Raw genomic sequence first — 17,172 nt, forward strand, 5'->3', positions numbered from 1 at the left:
TATATATATATATATATATATATATATATATATATATGCAACGTGATAGGCCTGTTTGTTCTTGCGTCTATTATATGTTTTCTTGTACATAGTGACAGTGTGGATGCAGCATCATTCAAACGCAAAAGTTTTCAGTTCGAGATGCCATTGTAGAAATTCACTATTCACAATCAGGCATGATTAATTTAATCCAACAGTGAAAGTGTCCAATAACAAGATGGTTACTGAGATTAAGTGAGTGGTATTCAGCTGGTCATGTGACTTTAAAATGGCAGCCCCAATGAGGGCACCCCTGCCGCACGTAGAATAAAACAGCTTTTATAAGGTTGCTGATATGACTAGAGTCCTCATCTCATGTGAGTGCTCATGATTTTATAATCATGATATATGTGTTTTAAAATTACAATATTACAATTTACTGCTAATTTTATTAGCAGTGCACCTTAATATCCCGTTATCATATTGTGAATATCTCATAACGTTACACCTCTACACAAAGGTTTAAAATAAATACCCCAACAATTTTATTTGACAATATAGAAATTTAATTCAAAAGACAAAACAGTTCTCTTTCATGTTGAATATTTCATATACATATATGCTCATATATTTCTAATTCTGTGTACTACATAAATTGCAGTTCACATCATTGTAAAAATCTGGATGAGAAACAAGGTAGCGAAAAACAAACACACACAATCACAATAGACCAGAGCATTGGTCATTTCATATCAGAGAAAAGGCTTCTATTGACACATGGATTTACTTATTTTAATAAACATGAATTAGTATTGAAGGGTAGACAGATACACCCAGATTAAGTTTTTCATCTAAATAAAATTAACAATTCAAAAATGAAACGTGCCAATATTCCTTAAACTATATGGATTCAACTGAAGAATTATGAGAAATTCTGGAATATTTTCTCTGTACAAGGCCAATTTAGAATGTCAGCTTTCAAATTAATAAATTTGGAGAGACTGAATCCAAAAGCAAAACACTGACTGTACAGATTATGCTTATAGGTTTCTTCTTTTCCACTTTATATTAAGGTTATGATAATACTTAGTCTACCAATAAAATGGCTTTGAAGTACACAAATCCTGCTCATTATTGCTTGATTTACAATCTTTTTCATTGTGTTTACAAAAACATGCCTGAGTGAAACCATGACATCAGCACAGGTGAAACGTGTGCTTGAAGACACGGACACAGGAAGAGATGTGTTTACAAGTAATTGCCTGTCCATTTGAAGTTTAAACTTTATATAAAGCTGCAGAATTGACAAGAGAAACATATTAGATGTATCCACAGCCTGTGATGAGTTCAAAAGCAGCCAGAACTACTGCAGCAGGTTATGTGTTACACTGCACCAATAAGAATCCAAGGTTGAGCACCACTCGGGATTGAATTGAAAATGCCTTTAAAACTCAGATTAATTTCCTGAATTTGAACTGAAGTAGTAAAGAGGATGAAATTGTAATCTGAATTTAAGGAAGCAGAATTACAATTAAAACTTTCATTGTCTCCCCAGAATGGTCTTGCCATTAAGATGTCAATATTTATTTTGATAAAGTTCAGTCACGACAACTCTGAATAAATTTAAACAGGAAATATCACCAATGGATATGACAGTTTGGTCTTGGTAGACTAGATCTGCTTACACTGCTGCACAATTAAACATGCATACAATCCCCATGAAGCAGAACTTGACAAGTGGTATTGGGGAGGAGGAGGAGCGTTTAAGTGAGAAAACTCTCATAGCACGCTGCAGTTCAACTGGTTTACCTGCATACAAACAGTGGTGTAGCCAAGGGATCCTGGGGTGGGCCTGGGACCACTCAAATTAGACCCAGGCCCACCCAGAATATTAGAGATTATTCTCTGACTTCAAATATATATTTATAAAATATTTAAAAAAATGCATAAATTCAAATTTCTGAAAGTGTGAAAGAACTGTTTGAATGTGCCACCTCTCTTTTGTTAAGGAATTTTTTTTTTTTTTAAAAATGGGTGAAAATTTGGCACATCCATTTATATTAAGTCCCACAAAAAAGTAATTTCCTGGCTACGCCCTTGCATAAGGCAAAGGCTGTGTCTCGTTTGGAAGGATGCATGCTAGGTAGGACGCATCCTTTGAAGGCTGCAGTATACCGAGTGTCCTCGTTTAAACAAGTCTCGTTTAAATGAGACAGCCTTCGTAGGACAAACAGAAACGGAACGTAACATGGTTGCTATGACAGCACGCCACTCTTTAACAAATGCGAGCACTTCGAGTGAGACGGTAACAAAGTCCCTCTGGAAGGGAATGTATGAGGTACATTTTAGGAGAGTTATAATGATGTAAAGAGAAAAGAAAATAGGTTTTACATGTGTACTTTTAGTCTAATACTTTATTTTAATTATATATTAATAAATTATGCATATTATATACTCTGCACCCATCTACTGAAATACTTCAACTTGGGAATTAACATTACTTGCGTTTGAACATCATATTTACGGGCAAATTGGCGTCCTTTTTTTTAGACATTTCCATTGAAGCAAAGAATTGTGGGTTACGAGTGCCCATGAAGGATACACCTCATGCATCCTCCGAATTCCCGTGAAAGAAGGTCGCATTCGAAGAATGCATTCGAAGTGTCCTCCTCGCTTTTCTGAAACGAGACGGCCTTGATGACATATGCGGCCGACAAATGCGACCTCCAGAGGACACAGCCTTCCAAACGAGACACAGCCAATTTAAATGTTAGACAGAGTGCGCAAGTTGATTGGCTAACAGATTACATGTCAAAGGACCAAACATATTTGGCCATGTAGAGTTTCATGACTGAATTTCAAGGATCATTTATCCCCCCAAAAATGTGGTGCACATTCTGTGATATTTACATTTTAAAGAAAAAGTTTAAAGAAAAATATGTTCAATCAGTTCAGAAACAAACTGTATTGGACTAATGAACTTCCTCTGTTGTGCGCTTGTGTGGAATGTGGGGTGTGGCCAGTTCAATTCAAATTCTGTCTAATTTATACCTTATTCAAATTCTGAGATTTCTCCAACCCTTATGGAAGCTTTTAAAAACAAGATAAAAGAAAACATGCCACAGCTTCTGGGGGGTGGGGGCGGGGGTGACTCCACCAATACATTTAGAGCTCTTTAACTTCATTACATTCAGAGCTTATGTGTGAGGCAGCCATGACACTCCAGATCAAAGCTGCCACATACTAGTGGCTGAATCAAATTTTCTCTTAGATTTTAATGGGATCAAAATGTCACATCACAGTGCAGTTACTACACACAGTAATACAGACAGACAAGACTGTCTTTGTGTGTGTGGAAAAAAGTACACAAAATGGATAAGCAATTCTTATTTCAAACTCAAAAATAAAAAGCATATGTGTGTATGGCAGAGACAGTGTGGGACCGTTTGTGCTCGATGTGTGCAATTGTACGTGATTTTAAAGTGAACACATTTCACCCCTGTTCAAAGCACAGGGGTCGTCGACACCTGTCTGTCTGTGCGCTAGGCTGTTTTTCTCTCTCCCTCTTGTATCCTCACAGTATGGCTTATAAGAATTGCGATGTCCTTCCATTCTTCTCTGTTTCTATAAATCCCTCTATACGGTCATCAATTTGTTTAAAACAGAAAGAAATGGAGAGTAAGAGAGCAACAGGGAGTGAAGAAAGTGACAAAGGAAGCAGGATCACTCAGGGAATGGAGGAAACATAGGCATCTCTGCAAAGTCTTCGTTGCCAAAAGTGCCGGACTGATCCAACATGGAGAGAACATCCTGGAGATGAGATACAGCGAGGGATGTTTAAGAGATAGTTCACACAGAAATGAAAATTCAGTCATTCTGTCTATTCACTTGGCCTACACCATAGCTCTCGAATACTTTTTGCATGAGTGTGCTGCAATGCGATTGGTTACAAGTAGGGTTGTCAATCATTTGAAAAACCAATTCAAATTAATTACAAAGACATGCTGGTTATTTACCTGAATGAATCGCAAAATGTTGCAAATCAGTCTTTGCTGAGAAAAGCCATTTAGCCTTTGCATCTCACTGTTTTTTTCAGCATCTCACGCCATGAGCTACGTGTTTCAGACGCTGTGTCAAGTTAAAAGTAGTTCATTGGTTGTGCTTATTTATTCATTGCTGCATGCTCTCAATGGTTTGGCGAGTCAAGGGACATGATTAATTTTTTAAATAATTGTACAAAATTAACATATTACATAAAATTCAAGTGACCTAGTTATGCAACATGATAAATTATGGTATTTGGTTTTACTGTCGTCAAATCTGGCACGCAGCATCTTCTCTGGATTTAAGAGCTCCAGTGGAGGGAAAGATTTTCAGTAAATTAGTCACTGACAAATATGGTTGTCCGGGGAAATAAAAATTTTAAATCTTTTAAAAATCTAGTTTAAAACATGTTTCAAGTTTACAAAAATGTAATCTTTCAGTCCATGTTGGTTATACAAATTTGACAAACATTTATAGAATATGAAAAAAAAAATAAAAAAAAAAAAAATTTATTGACATTAAAAATGTCATGTGCTGTAACTAGGGATGAATTAAGGTCCTGCGAGGCCCCGGGGCACCAGCTTCCTGAAGCTTCTTTTATTTTTTGGTCACATTCTTCGTGCATATCGCCACCTACTGGTTGGGGTTGGTCTATATATAATATAAATATAATGAAATATATATATAAAATTATATTTTATTTTTTATTAAAATAATTACAAATATATTAGTTCAAAAAACTTAGTTTAAGTATTTGGAAATATTTTGATATTTAAAACATAATTTTCATGTCATTTATAAGTTTTTAAAACCTTAAAAGGAAATCATATCCCTTTTTTATCCCAGTTAAATATTGTTTGTAAAAATGACTTCTTAAGGTATATGAAGCACCCATGCAGAAAAAAGCACACCTTAAAAAAAAATGACAATTTATATGACAATTAATTGTGAAAGTCCTTAATGAGACAATTAATCGTCATAATCACAATTATTTGTTTGACAATTAATCATCAGCCAAATTTCATAATTGTGACAGCCCTATAGACATTTGGGTGATTTTGTGTGCTATCAGGGAGAATTATATCAGATAATTTTTTTATATTAGGGCCTCTGATTAGGGACCCAGGAAGAGATAACATGGCAAGCACACATTCGAGCACTGTTTTGTCTATTTATATTTAGTGTATATTTTGCATTTGCAGTGCCTTGTTTCTGAGTGTCACGCCACCACGGGCCTCTCAGCCTGAGGCCCCCTGAGTCCCCAGGTAGTCAGAGCCCCCGGGACACAGTTGGCTGTAACCATCAAGTAAAATGTATTAAAATACTTTCTTCACAGCTTGAATACATGAGAGAATACACAACTTCAACATTCATTTCATAAAGTTTTCAAACATTTTTCAGGGTGAAAGAAATATTTTATACAAATATAAATTGTTGAGTCAAGAATGTCAAGACGTTTTCTCAGAGTTACACGTAACGACCTGAACAAATGTATTTTTCAAATACTGATCATCAATTTTAAATACAATTGTTCACTGTTTATTAAAAAAAAAAAAAAATGATAATAAAAAGATTATTCTGCACTACTCATGCCAACATTTCTATTTTTCAAGTTGATTGGGATTCAAACAATAATGATGAAATGTGAACTGACCCTTTCACAAATTGGACAATTAATTATTTATTTTTTACAAAGCAGACAGATGCAATGTGATAGTGAAACATAGGGGGTAAAAACAGGTAAAATCACAGTTTTATTCATTTATTTAGTTTGGTTATTTTTAGAGGACTCAAACATGAACACCTTTTCTAGAACAGTACTTCTGGTCGGCAGTAAAGCATGGGCAAAACATGGTTTAATTTTGGTTAAAAGGAATCACACATGTTTTTTGTTTTATGTTAATCATATCGCAATGGCAGTTTTTTTTTTTTTTTTTTTATAATTGCAATTAGACTTTTGAACTTAGTAATTGAAACATGTTCTTCATAGAAGAAGTTTAGTCAAGTAATTGTTTTGTGTGAACTGGGTTTGTAATGTGTTATTTTTTATTGATTGAAGATCTGAAAAAAAAAAACAAAAAAAAAACAAAAAAAAAAACAGCGTCATGTCATTGACCCGAATAACAACTTAAATTTGTATCTGTTCCTCACACGGCTATAGTACGGCTTCAGAAGACTTGAAAAATAGCGTACGAATCATTTAGAGAACTTTTATGGTGCTTTCAGTTCATTTTTTGAAACTAAATATCATCCATCCTCATTCACTACAATTGTATTGAAAAGTACATTCTGTTAAATGTCTCCTTTGGAGTTCCATGCAAAAAAGTCAGTCATACGGGTTAAGAATGAGGGATTTTCATTTTTACATTGTAAGCATATGCTTGTTTATATGTGTGCATGAGCATGTTTGCTCCACTTACTGAGAATATCTCTGACTGGTTGTTCTGAGACTGCGGGTGTGTATCTCCAGTGCCTTGTGTGTGTGGCTGATTTTGCCACTGCTGCCACCCTGACACTCCCTCTGCTGGCCTGGAGGGGAACTGTGCTCCCATCTGACCAACATTACCTGAATGAAAGAACACGAGTGAGATAAAGTCAGAAAAGAAGGAAAACCATATTGAGTGATTAAAAATATCATTTTAAAGATAACGACATACAGGTGCTCTAGATAAGGTAAATTTGCTGTAAAAAGTTTACCGTGGCTGTTTGATGAGGGGTTGGTGCGACTGGTGAGTTGTGGGTAACTTGATGTGTTTGCCATTGAAGCAGCGGCTCCGCCCATCTGGCCAAATGATGAGGAAGTGGAGGATGTAGGGGCGGAGCTGAAACCTCCCATGTAAAATTGAGGTGACTGATTCTTCGTTACTTGACCTGCCACCTGATGGACATAGAGAGGAATCACAACATACAGGAGCATGGGCAAGTAACCCTCTGTTAAGAGAAAGACTCAGTTAACATATTACAATCATAACAGATTTTGCTCTTTGTGTCTGACTGCTACCCAATCACAGCTGTGAGCTCATAAACAGGAGTGGGAACACTTCAGTTCCTTTAACCAATAAAATAACCAGACTAGAACTCTGCTAACTACATTTTCATAAATCACTGCCACATTGATAGGGTGCTATGGGTGTTTGACTGGGTGTTGCTGTACTGTTGCTTAGGTGTTCTGGGAGATTTTTAACACAGTGGTATGTGGTTGCTATGGCGTTTTTAGGTGGTTGCTGATGTGTTCTGAGTGGCACATTGCTATGTGGTTGCTAGTGTGTTGCTAAGGTGTTCTGTGTGATTTTAAGCATATTGGTGTGTGTGGTTACTAGAGCATTTTTAGGTGGTTGCTGATGTGTTCTGGGTGACATTACTATGCGGATGCTAGTGTGTTGCTAACGGGTTCTGTATGGTTTTTTTGGGGGGTGGGGGGGGGGGGGGTTTCTCCCCTCTTCTCCCCAATCTGGAATGCCCAATTCCCAATGCGCTCCAAGTCGTCGTGGTGGCGTAGTGACTCGCCTCAATCCAGGTGGCGGAGGACAAATCTCAGTTGCCTCCGCATCTGAGACCGTCAATCCATGCATCTTATCATGTGGCTTGTTGAGCGCATTACCGCGGAGACATAGTGCATGTGGAAGCTTCACACTATTCTCCGCGGCATCCACCCACAACCCATCACGCACCCCACAGAGAGTGAGAACCACATTATAGCAACCACGAGGAGTTTACCCAATGTGACTCTACCCTCCCTAGCAACCGGGCCAATTTGGTTGCTTAGGAGACCTGGCTGGAGTCACTCAGCATGCCCTTGATTCGAACTCGTGACTCCAGGGGTGGTAGTAGCATCTTTACCCACTGAGCTACCCAGGCCCCCTTCTGTATGGTTTTTAACACATTGGTTTGTGGTTGCTAGGGCATTGATAAGGTAGAATTTTGCTGAACTGTACTATTGCTATAGTGTTCTGTGTGGTTTTTAACACATTGGTATGTGGTTGTTAAGGCGTTGCTAAGGTTGGGTTTTGCTGAGCTGTACTATTACTAACGTGTTCTGTGTGGTTTTTAACACATTGTATTGTGGTTGCTAGGGCATTGCTAAGGTTGGGTTTTGCTGAGCTGTACTATTGCTAACGTGTTCTGTGTGGTTTTTAACACATTGGTATGTGGTTGTTAGGGCGTTGCTAAGGTTGGGTTTTGCTGAGCTGTACTATTGCTAACGTGTTCTATGTGGTTGCTAAGGTGTTTTGGGTGGCACATTGCTATGCGGGGGCAAGGCCATTGCTAAGGTAGGGTGCTGCTAAGCTGTACTATTGCTAATGTGTTCTTTGTGGTTTTTAGCCTGGGTGATACATTGCTATGCAGTTGTTAGGGCATTACTAGGGTGTTGCTAAGGTGTTCTGGGTGGTTGCTAACTGGCCCAAGGCAAAAGAGGCCACTCCAAAGTCCCTATGATTTTCTGACATGGCTCCCGAGCCTTAGCAATAATTGCATCACAAATTCACAAGAGGATTTACATTTATTACTTGCGCTAAAATGATCTTTACCACAATATAAAGCCACTCTCCTTCTCTGTACCTGTGTGTTGAAGGGAGGTCTTGCTGCAGTCCAGACTCCAGGTGGTGCTGTGGCTCCTGCCTGGGCCTGAATGGGACTGTTGTTGCTGAAAATGGCTGCAGAGGGTGTGCTCTGACCTGACATCTGTGCCAGCATCTGACCTGCTGAGTGAGGGGCGGACACCATCTGCTGAGCCATTCCAGCTGACCTGAGATCAGAGCACAGGCACTTGAGCTTCAATAATGATTAAATTCCACTAGGAAAACATTGCTACTGTCTGTACTTTTGTTAAAAGACAAAGATAATATTCTTAAATTGGCCAAAAACAAGCCCACCACTAGTGTACAAGTTAACTGTATGTTGATAACATTGGCTTCAAAAGTGTGTAGAAAGTTTAAATGGGTTTGTGTCTGTTTGTGTAGCACTGATACAGGTTTCAGATGAGTGTAATAGTTAATTAACAATGAATAGAGTATTTCTGAGCATCTGAAGAATGTGAGGTGTGTGGGGTACCTGAAGGGTTCACTGGGGCGTGCAGTACTGGGGAAAGATGCTGCTGGAGGGTAAACCTGCTGTGCACTGGACACACTGGATGACAGAGCCTTAGAGTCTGACACAGAGAGACAGACAGTATGTCAATCACTTTCACTGTCAATCTGTGTTTATCTCATGTAGTGCTTGTGTGAGTTTGTGTGTTTATAAGCAGTCTTACTGTGATCAGTGTTGACTACTCCCACAGTCTGCACTGGAACCTGAGACAACAACAGAGAGCGAAAGAGTTATATAAAACTGATCCGTTTTCACCCATTGTTTTTAACAGGACATATAAAGGGAAACCATATTTTGCTTGTTCTTTTGAAATAAGAGTTTAATTTACTATGAAGTGGTTGACTGACTTGTGTTTTCAAATGTCCGATGCTGATACAGATAACTAGAAAACAGGATGTCCGATATTATATGTGATATAGGCTAATGCAGTTGAATTATAGCAACAGAGTAGTACAAATATACAATGAAAATAAACTTCAGGGATGCACCAATCTGATACTTTGCTTGGTATCGGCTCCGATACCTATGTTTTTAACATGATCGGGTATCGTTCCAGCGTGCTCAATCCAAATCTGATACTGTGTGTTCATCATGGTCGCTACTGTCAAGCTCCAAAATGAGATAAAAGAACCACAAAAGCACCATTAAAGTTGTCTATATGACTCGTGCATTTTAGTTCTTGAAGACATACGATAGCTTTGTGAAATGGCAAAAGGCTGCGTTTAATACACAAATATACAGTCTGCATGCGCAGCCTGCTTCAGAGAATGAGCACTGCTCTTTCACACACAACACACGTGGGTCACGTGACGCACTGCTTTTTTCAGCTCTCGGACTGGCGCGCAATAAGTAAGCGATCCACATATATTCCAGCTCAAATGTAGAAGCTTGGTAGTTTGGTAGGCTTATAACATGCATCGAGATGTGAACTGGAGGAGCAATTCATCAGATTTTGAATGAGAAGCGATTTAAACTACTGTGAAGTAGCCCCGCCCGCCCGAACCACAGCATTTTCTTGTTCCTAGACTTTGCGAATTCGACAAGAGAAGCGTGATCGATTCAACGAACGCAAGAAACTTTTACACCAACGGAAGGTCGCTTTTACACCGATATTCCCGGCCAAACTGAGAATAGATGCCAAGGATGGCCGTAAAACATTCACACACCCACAGTAAGCGATGTCCTTCATAAAGTCAATGGAGTGAGCAAGTCATCTCGTTGTACTCACGTTGCAGCCGAGTGGACCAGCTCACTGAACATTCGCTTGACTGTTAGAAGATTCTGCACACTTTTTTTTGTGCTGGTTCCACCTAGTGGCTGGAGTTTATTTTGTAGAGTGTCACAAACTTCAGGACAGTTTTATGGATGAAGCTACACACACTTTTTGTGCTTATTCTGTCCATTGGCTGGAGTTTGTTTTATAGATTATCTTTTGCTGTGCAATTCTGTCTATAGAAACACCAGACTTCAGCAATCCGACGGCCAATTTGTTGCAGGGGTTCTCGTAGGCGTACATGGACTGTTTGAGTTTGGAGGGATGGATGCCAGTTGGTGCTGTTAATGCACACGTTTTTCTTTTTTCTGACCGTTTGGTTCTGGGGATGTTCGGGTTTTGATTGTCGCACTAATGTTGGAATGTGGTCTTTATAATCTTGTTTTTGACACATGATTTACTTTTTTGTCAAATGTTAATGAGTGGATTGTTTCTCTCCACGTGGAATGTGAATTGGTTGGGGCACCCCATAAAAAGAAGGAAGGTTATTTCTCTTCTTAAGCATAAGAAATATGATATAGTGTTTCTTCAAGAAACACATCTTTCTCCGCAGAGAAGCTGAAAAATTTGGAAAGATATGGGGTGGGCATTTTTTTTTATAGTGCTGGCTCAAGTAAGAGCAGGGGATAAGTAAACATCTACAATTCAAAAGCCTCAAACAGAGTAAAGATAAATTAGGAAGAGTCATTATTGTTTTAATGGAAATTCAGGGACAAAGTCTTTTTTTGGCTAATATTTATGCCCCTAAAGTTGATGATCAGGGCATTTTTATAGATCTTGAAGGGATGTTGCAAGCCTATGGCACCCCTTCATTATATAATATTGGGAGGAAACTTTAATCTTTTGATGGACTCAGTCCTTGATCATAGTGAAGCAAAAGTGTGCAAGCGCCCTAGAGCAACATAGACGCTTCACAGGATGTGTAAAAAATCTTGGTCTTACAGATATTTGGAGACTTTTGAACCGATCTGATAGGGACTATACATTTTTTTCATCAGTCCATAAGATTTGGAGACCAACTGGTCCTCAGTATCCTCTGTGGGCGTGGCTTGGGAGGCACTTAAGGTGGTTCTTAGGGGTCGGATCATGCAGTATGCCGCATTCACCAAAAAATCCAAAGCACAAAAACTCATGGAATTGGAAGGGAATATTAAAAGTGCCAAGGTAGAGCTGAAGCGCCGAACGTCGTCTAATGGCCTCAGAGAATTGACCCGACTGAAATACAGATATAATACTATTTTGTCACGGAAGGTGGAGTTTTGTCTATTCAGGGCAAGACAGTCATACTTTGAGTCGGGGAACAAAGCTTGGAAACTTCTGGCAAGATATATAATATAGAGAGAGTCTTTTTCTACCATTCCCTCAGCGAAATCTGCTGGTGGTGAAATATTTACCCTGGCCACTGCTATTAATAACGCTTTTAAAGAATTCTATCTTGATCTTTATAGTTCTACTGATGAGGATATTAGAAACTTTGTGGAACCATTAGAACTTCCTAAACTGTCGGCTGAGCAAAAAAATTCTCTTGATTCTGAGATAACCTTGGAGGAGCTTGACGAGGTAATTAAGGCCTTGCCTACAGGCAAGGCTCCAGGGGCCAGACAGATTTGCCGCTGAATTTTTTAGATGTTACACTTCAGAACTGGCTCCAATTTGCTAGAAGTTTATACGGAATCATTAAAGAATGGAAAGCTTCCGCCAACCATGACACAAGCCCGGATCAGTCTGATTCTTAAAAAGGACAAAGATCCAAGTGAGTGTAAGAGTTACCGTCCAATTTCCCTGATCCAGCTAGACATTAAAATATTGTCGAAAATTTTGGCTAACCGATTAAGTTCTGACATCTCTTATACATATAGATCAGGTGGGGGCCGTAGCTGTTCTGATAACATTAGGCGTTTCATGAATATCATGTGATCAGTGGCGAATGATCAGACTCCAGTCGCTGCCATCTCACTTGACGCCGAAAAGGCGTTTGATATGGTAGAATGGGATTATCTTTTTAAGATTTGGAAATGTATGGGTTCGGGAATACTTTTATTGGATGGATTAAGTTACTTTATAGACATCTGGTAGTGTCAGTTCAAAAGAATGGATTAATTTCAGATTATTTTACTCTGTATAGAGGCACCCGGCAGGGTTGCCCTCTTTCCCCATTATTGTTTTGTCTTGCCCTGGAACCATTAGCAGCCGAGATAAGAAAGGAGGATGATTTTCCAGGGGTGATATTGGGAGGTGTGGTGCATAAGCTTTTGCTTTAAGCAGATGATATTTTATTATTCGTCTCCGACCCCACTAGGTCTATGCCTTGCCTCCACAGAATGATTAATTACTTTTCTATGTTCTCAGGATACAGGGTTAACTGGTCTAAATCTGAAGCTTTGGCTCTGACAGTGTACTGCCCGTTAATGGCTTTTCAGCTGGGCGCCTTCCAGTGGCTCAAACAGGGCATTAAGTATTTGGGTATTTTATTCCCAGCTAATTTGTGTGATTTAGTTAGAGCTAATTTTGACCCTTTAATAAAAAGGTTTTCAAGCGATGTGGGCAGGTGGGCTTCATTACATTTATCTATGATTGGGAAGGTTAATGTTATTAAAATGAATTGTATTCCAAAATTCATCTACCTGCTACAATCTCTTCCTATAGATGTCCCCCTCTCTTATTTCAAGCAATTTGATAGCATAGCGAAGTCTTTCATTTGGAATGGTAAACGTCCCAAATTACATTTCAGTAAGTTGCATAGGCCGATTGACAAAGGTGGGCTAGGCCTACACAAGATTTTGTTTTATTATTATGCATTCGGTCTCAGACATTTGGCTCATTGGTTCCTTCCACCTGAGAGAGCCCGTCCCTGGTTTTGTATTGAACAGGAAGTTCTTGCCCCTACTTCGCCATTGCAAAGCCTTTCTATCAAACTAACCAGCCAAGTTACACCCCGTTATCTCGCATTTGCACGCGGTATGGACAAAAGTGTCCAGAGTGTTTAATTCTTATATTTATTTAAATGTTGCTTCGAGCGTATGGCTGAACCCAAAGTTATGTATTAATAAGCCCCCTTTCTGCTGGACAGAGTCGATTGTGAGGGAGGTTAATACGCTCGGTGACATATATGAGAGTGGAGTGTTTTGATCCTTTGAAAATATGGTTCAACATTTTGGGATTCCCAGGTCTCAATTCTTCAGGTATTTACAGCTGCGCCACCTGCTCTGTACTATTTTTGGGAGCAGCATACACCCCCCTAGAGTGGCAGATACTCTGGGAGTGGTGATTACTGCTTTTGGAAAAGGTCATGAGGTATCAGTGTATTTCTCCCTGCTAATTCAGAGTCTGAGGGACGGAGCTTCAACTTCTCTCAAGAGATTATGGGAGAAAGATTTAAACTTGGTATTGGAGGAGGGAGAGTGAGCTAGGATTCTAAAAAGCATCAAGTCTACATCTAGAGATGCAAGGGTGCGCCTTATGCAATTTAAGATTTTACATCGATTCTATTGGACCCCTCTAGATTGTATCGGCTTGGTCTTAAAGACACACCCACCTGCTGTTGATGCCAATCAGAAGGTGAGGACACAACACATGTTTTTTGGTGGTGTGTTAAGATCCAAGAATTTTGGTTGAGGGTTCAGAGTTTTATGTGTGATGTATTGGACAATCAAATTTCATTTTGCCCCAGACTCTGTATTTTAGGCGATGGGGTGGTCATTATATAGGGGATAAATGCATAAAAAATTGGGTCCGAGCCAGTGTTATGATCGGCAGACAGATTATTCTTAGGGAATGGAAGTCAGCTGGAATGCCCTCATTTCAAGAGTGGTGCACAGAGATGGGGAGGGTAGCAGCATTTGAGGAAATGTCATGTAGAAGGCTAGGCAATTTAGAATTATTTAATAAACAATAGGGCAGCAATTTGGCCTTTTTGGAGGGCTCTTGGGGTGGGGCAGTGGAGAGAGAAGTGTAGTTTTAAATGTGTGTGATTATTTTATATATATATATATATATATATATATATATATATATATATATATATATATATATATATATATATTTTTTTTTTTGTGTGTGTGTGTGTGTGTGTGTGTGTGTGTGTGTATACTCAAGTGTGACCACAGGGATATTTGTTGAGGGTCAAGGTAGGGTTGGGGATTGGGAGGGGGTAAGGGAATAATGGGGGTTAAATGTTGATTCTGTGAATATATTTTGCTTTTCTGTGTCAATTGTGTGAATCAACAAAAAGTGTTAATCGGAAAAAAACATAATTCAGCTTCCTAAAAGCACAGCGCTTATGAGTAGAGACACTAAAAAAAAACTAGTGAGATGGTTCACAACCAAAGTGAGACGCTCCAAAAAGTCTGTCTGACACATTAGTACATAGACCACGTTTCCTCAATAGGCAGCCCGCAAGAAACAAATGTTTGGCCCGCGCTAAAGGCCTTCTTACACCAAATACGTGACGATTTTGCGAGACAAACTTCTGACGAAAGGTCTATATATACACACACACACACACACACACACACACACACACACACACACACCGGTGTAAAAAATAAATCTGAAAAACAATTTCATCCCTGTACAGTAGGTGGCGGTGTTGCTGTTCTACAAACATTTATACCAATATCATGCCCGCACTTTCAGCTGTTAGAGATTAATACATTGAACGCTGTTAAAGCATTAATTTACCTAATTTGGCATAACTGTTTCATTGTGATCTTTCCATGGTGTTGACACATTCTGAGGAGTATATAATCTGTGTTTTTATGCAAGTGAGATGAGTCAAGAGCACTGTTGCAAAAATATACATCCTATTTATATTTGCACATGTATTTTGCTAGGAGTATATTCCAATCATTCCAAAATTGAATCAGCAATTAGTGAAAGTACAGGAAGTAGATCCCATTTAGAGATGAGCAGGAACAGTTGACTCACATGGAGGACATGGAGATCCAGATTGTTCACTAGTTTTTTTTATTTTGTTTTTTGTTTCAGCAGGCAAAAGTTGTGTAGTTTTGTGTATCTGTATACAAACAAAATGTTAATAATTGTTTGAATAAATAAAACAGGCTACTAATACTGAGGAAAAATTACTAAAAAAATCTGAATATTTATGCGTGACTCTTTTAATAATAAAAACATCAATAGCAATATTAATAATAATAATAGCAGCAGCACCAAAAAGCTGTCATTACATCGACGGCCGTGGCCCTTGACTTTGTATTGTTGACAGAATTTGGCCCTTGGTGAAAACTAATTGGTGAACCCTGACATAGACAAACAATTCAAATTAGTGCAGAAGGAAGTAGGCCAAATTATAAAAATTTTATTATAAACAACTTTTTGTATTGTATAAATGCTTGTCTGCTGCTACCGTATATGTATATATTCTGTAATATATTTGAATTATAATATATATTACTTATTATATTTAGAATTTTTTAAATGATAATATACTTAATTTACTTTATTTCTGGTGCTTTCTCAGTAGTTACTTTATCAGCAAATCATGTAATTAATTCGATTAAAAATTTTAACCGATTGACAGCCCTACAATTTACCCATTAAAATCATTTGCAGCAAGACCAGTGCTGGGTGTAGAGATGGGTCATGAATGATGACTATTTTTGTCTAGATTTTTGTCGATTTTGTCTAGATCTGTAGTTTTGAACATCACTAGCCAAGAGGAAAAGTGAGTGTGCATGTTTACCTGAGGAAGCGCCACCTGATTTGATTCATACACTGCATCTCTACTCATCCCCCCCTCTAACTCCGCCTGCTGCTGCTGCAACTGCCTACAGAGGAGAGAAACAAGACAAAAATTATGTTAGCACAGCCCTACCGTCAACACCATCAAAAATCCCACCACCAACATCTAGCAGACCCATCACCTGGCAACCTACAGCATTCTCAGGTTACCACAGACACCACAGCTACCTACGGAAAGAGAGCATGCTGGTTAATCAACCACCTAAAGCATAGAGAAGAGAACAGTAGTCTCAGCCTCAGATGGCACGCCCATAGTCGCTTAACAGATATACTGCACACAAAGAGCTAATTTGATTGGCTGGTTCTAAGCAACTTCTTTGAGTTAAAGCAAACAGGACTTTTTTAAATCAGTCCGCCTAAAAACAAAGTTGTGTTTACAAGTTACCGTCTCGAGTGGTTTTGAGGACGGATTTGCCAAAGTTTGCCAGGTTAGTGACATAAATCTTCTAAATACATTCAGAGTTTTGATTGAGGCTCTAAACTGAAAATTAACTAGATAACCATGACTAGAACTTGATTATCTGCTTTGTTTTCTTAGCAATGTCTGTGAAATAGTCCGTACTTGTTTTCCGCACTAAGTCTCTCTACACATTTTCCTCAGTTTTTCCATGTGTTTTCTGTACAATTGTCCGTGAAGACTGCTGTGCCATTATTTAAAATATTTTTTCCACTCTGGTCTTCTATTATGGTATAATCTATGTCAGACGACACTAAGTGTATTTAAGTCTCTTAATTGTATGTCAGTCAGATGGCTCTTCCTGTCTAAGTGGGCGGTTCTTGACCAGAATGGCTATGCGAGACTACCCGAGAGAGGATGGGAGACAGAAAGGAGAAGTGAAGAAACAGAGGCCCAGTGCACCGTAGTCCCAGTCTGCTCTCACCTGGCTGTTATTTGACCTGGGCTGGGGGTGGAGGGGCAGTTAGGACTGCTTTGCCCCAGTGAAGGGGGCAGTGCCACCCCCGGGGAAGAGAGGGGGGACAGGGAATCCTGATTTGGAGCTCTACTGTCATGTAAAAGTGGAGGGATT

At 39.0% G+C, this 17,172-nt stretch overlaps 1 protein-coding gene across 5 annotated transcripts in view; it reads right to left on the bottom strand.

The window, feature by feature from the left end:
- Window positions 1-510: 510 nt before the first annotated feature.
- Window positions 511-17,172, bottom strand: part of LOC127452621 (aryl hydrocarbon receptor nuclear translocator-like) — a 40,822-nt gene continuing 24,160 nt past the window's right edge. For 3 of the 5 annotated variants that reach the window (XM_051718237.1, XM_051718240.1, XM_051718241.1), the window contains 8 exons: window positions 17,026-17,148; window positions 16,086-16,170; window positions 9,275-9,314; window positions 9,076-9,172; window positions 8,584-8,770; window positions 6,721-6,901; window positions 6,444-6,589; window positions 511-3,789 (listed from right to left, as the gene is read on the bottom strand). In XM_051718237.1, the coding sequence (XP_051574197.1) occupies window positions 3,703-3,789; window positions 6,444-6,589; window positions 6,721-6,901; window positions 8,584-8,770; window positions 9,076-9,172; window positions 9,275-9,314; window positions 16,086-16,170; window positions 17,026-17,148 (946 nt within the window). In that variant the 3' untranslated portion in view covers window positions 511-3,702. The remainder of the gene's footprint in view (window positions 3,790-6,443; window positions 6,590-6,720; window positions 6,902-8,583; window positions 8,771-9,075; window positions 9,173-9,274; window positions 9,315-16,085; window positions 16,171-17,025; window positions 17,149-17,172) is intronic. The other 2 variants (XM_051718238.1, XM_051718239.1) reach the window with 2 other exon arrangements.

This window comes from Myxocyprinus asiaticus, chromosome 15 (assembly GCF_019703515.2).
Source record: "Myxocyprinus asiaticus isolate MX2 ecotype Aquarium Trade chromosome 15, UBuf_Myxa_2, whole genome shotgun sequence".
Taxonomy (NCBI): Eukaryota; Metazoa; Chordata; class Actinopteri; order Cypriniformes; family Catostomidae; genus Myxocyprinus; species Myxocyprinus asiaticus.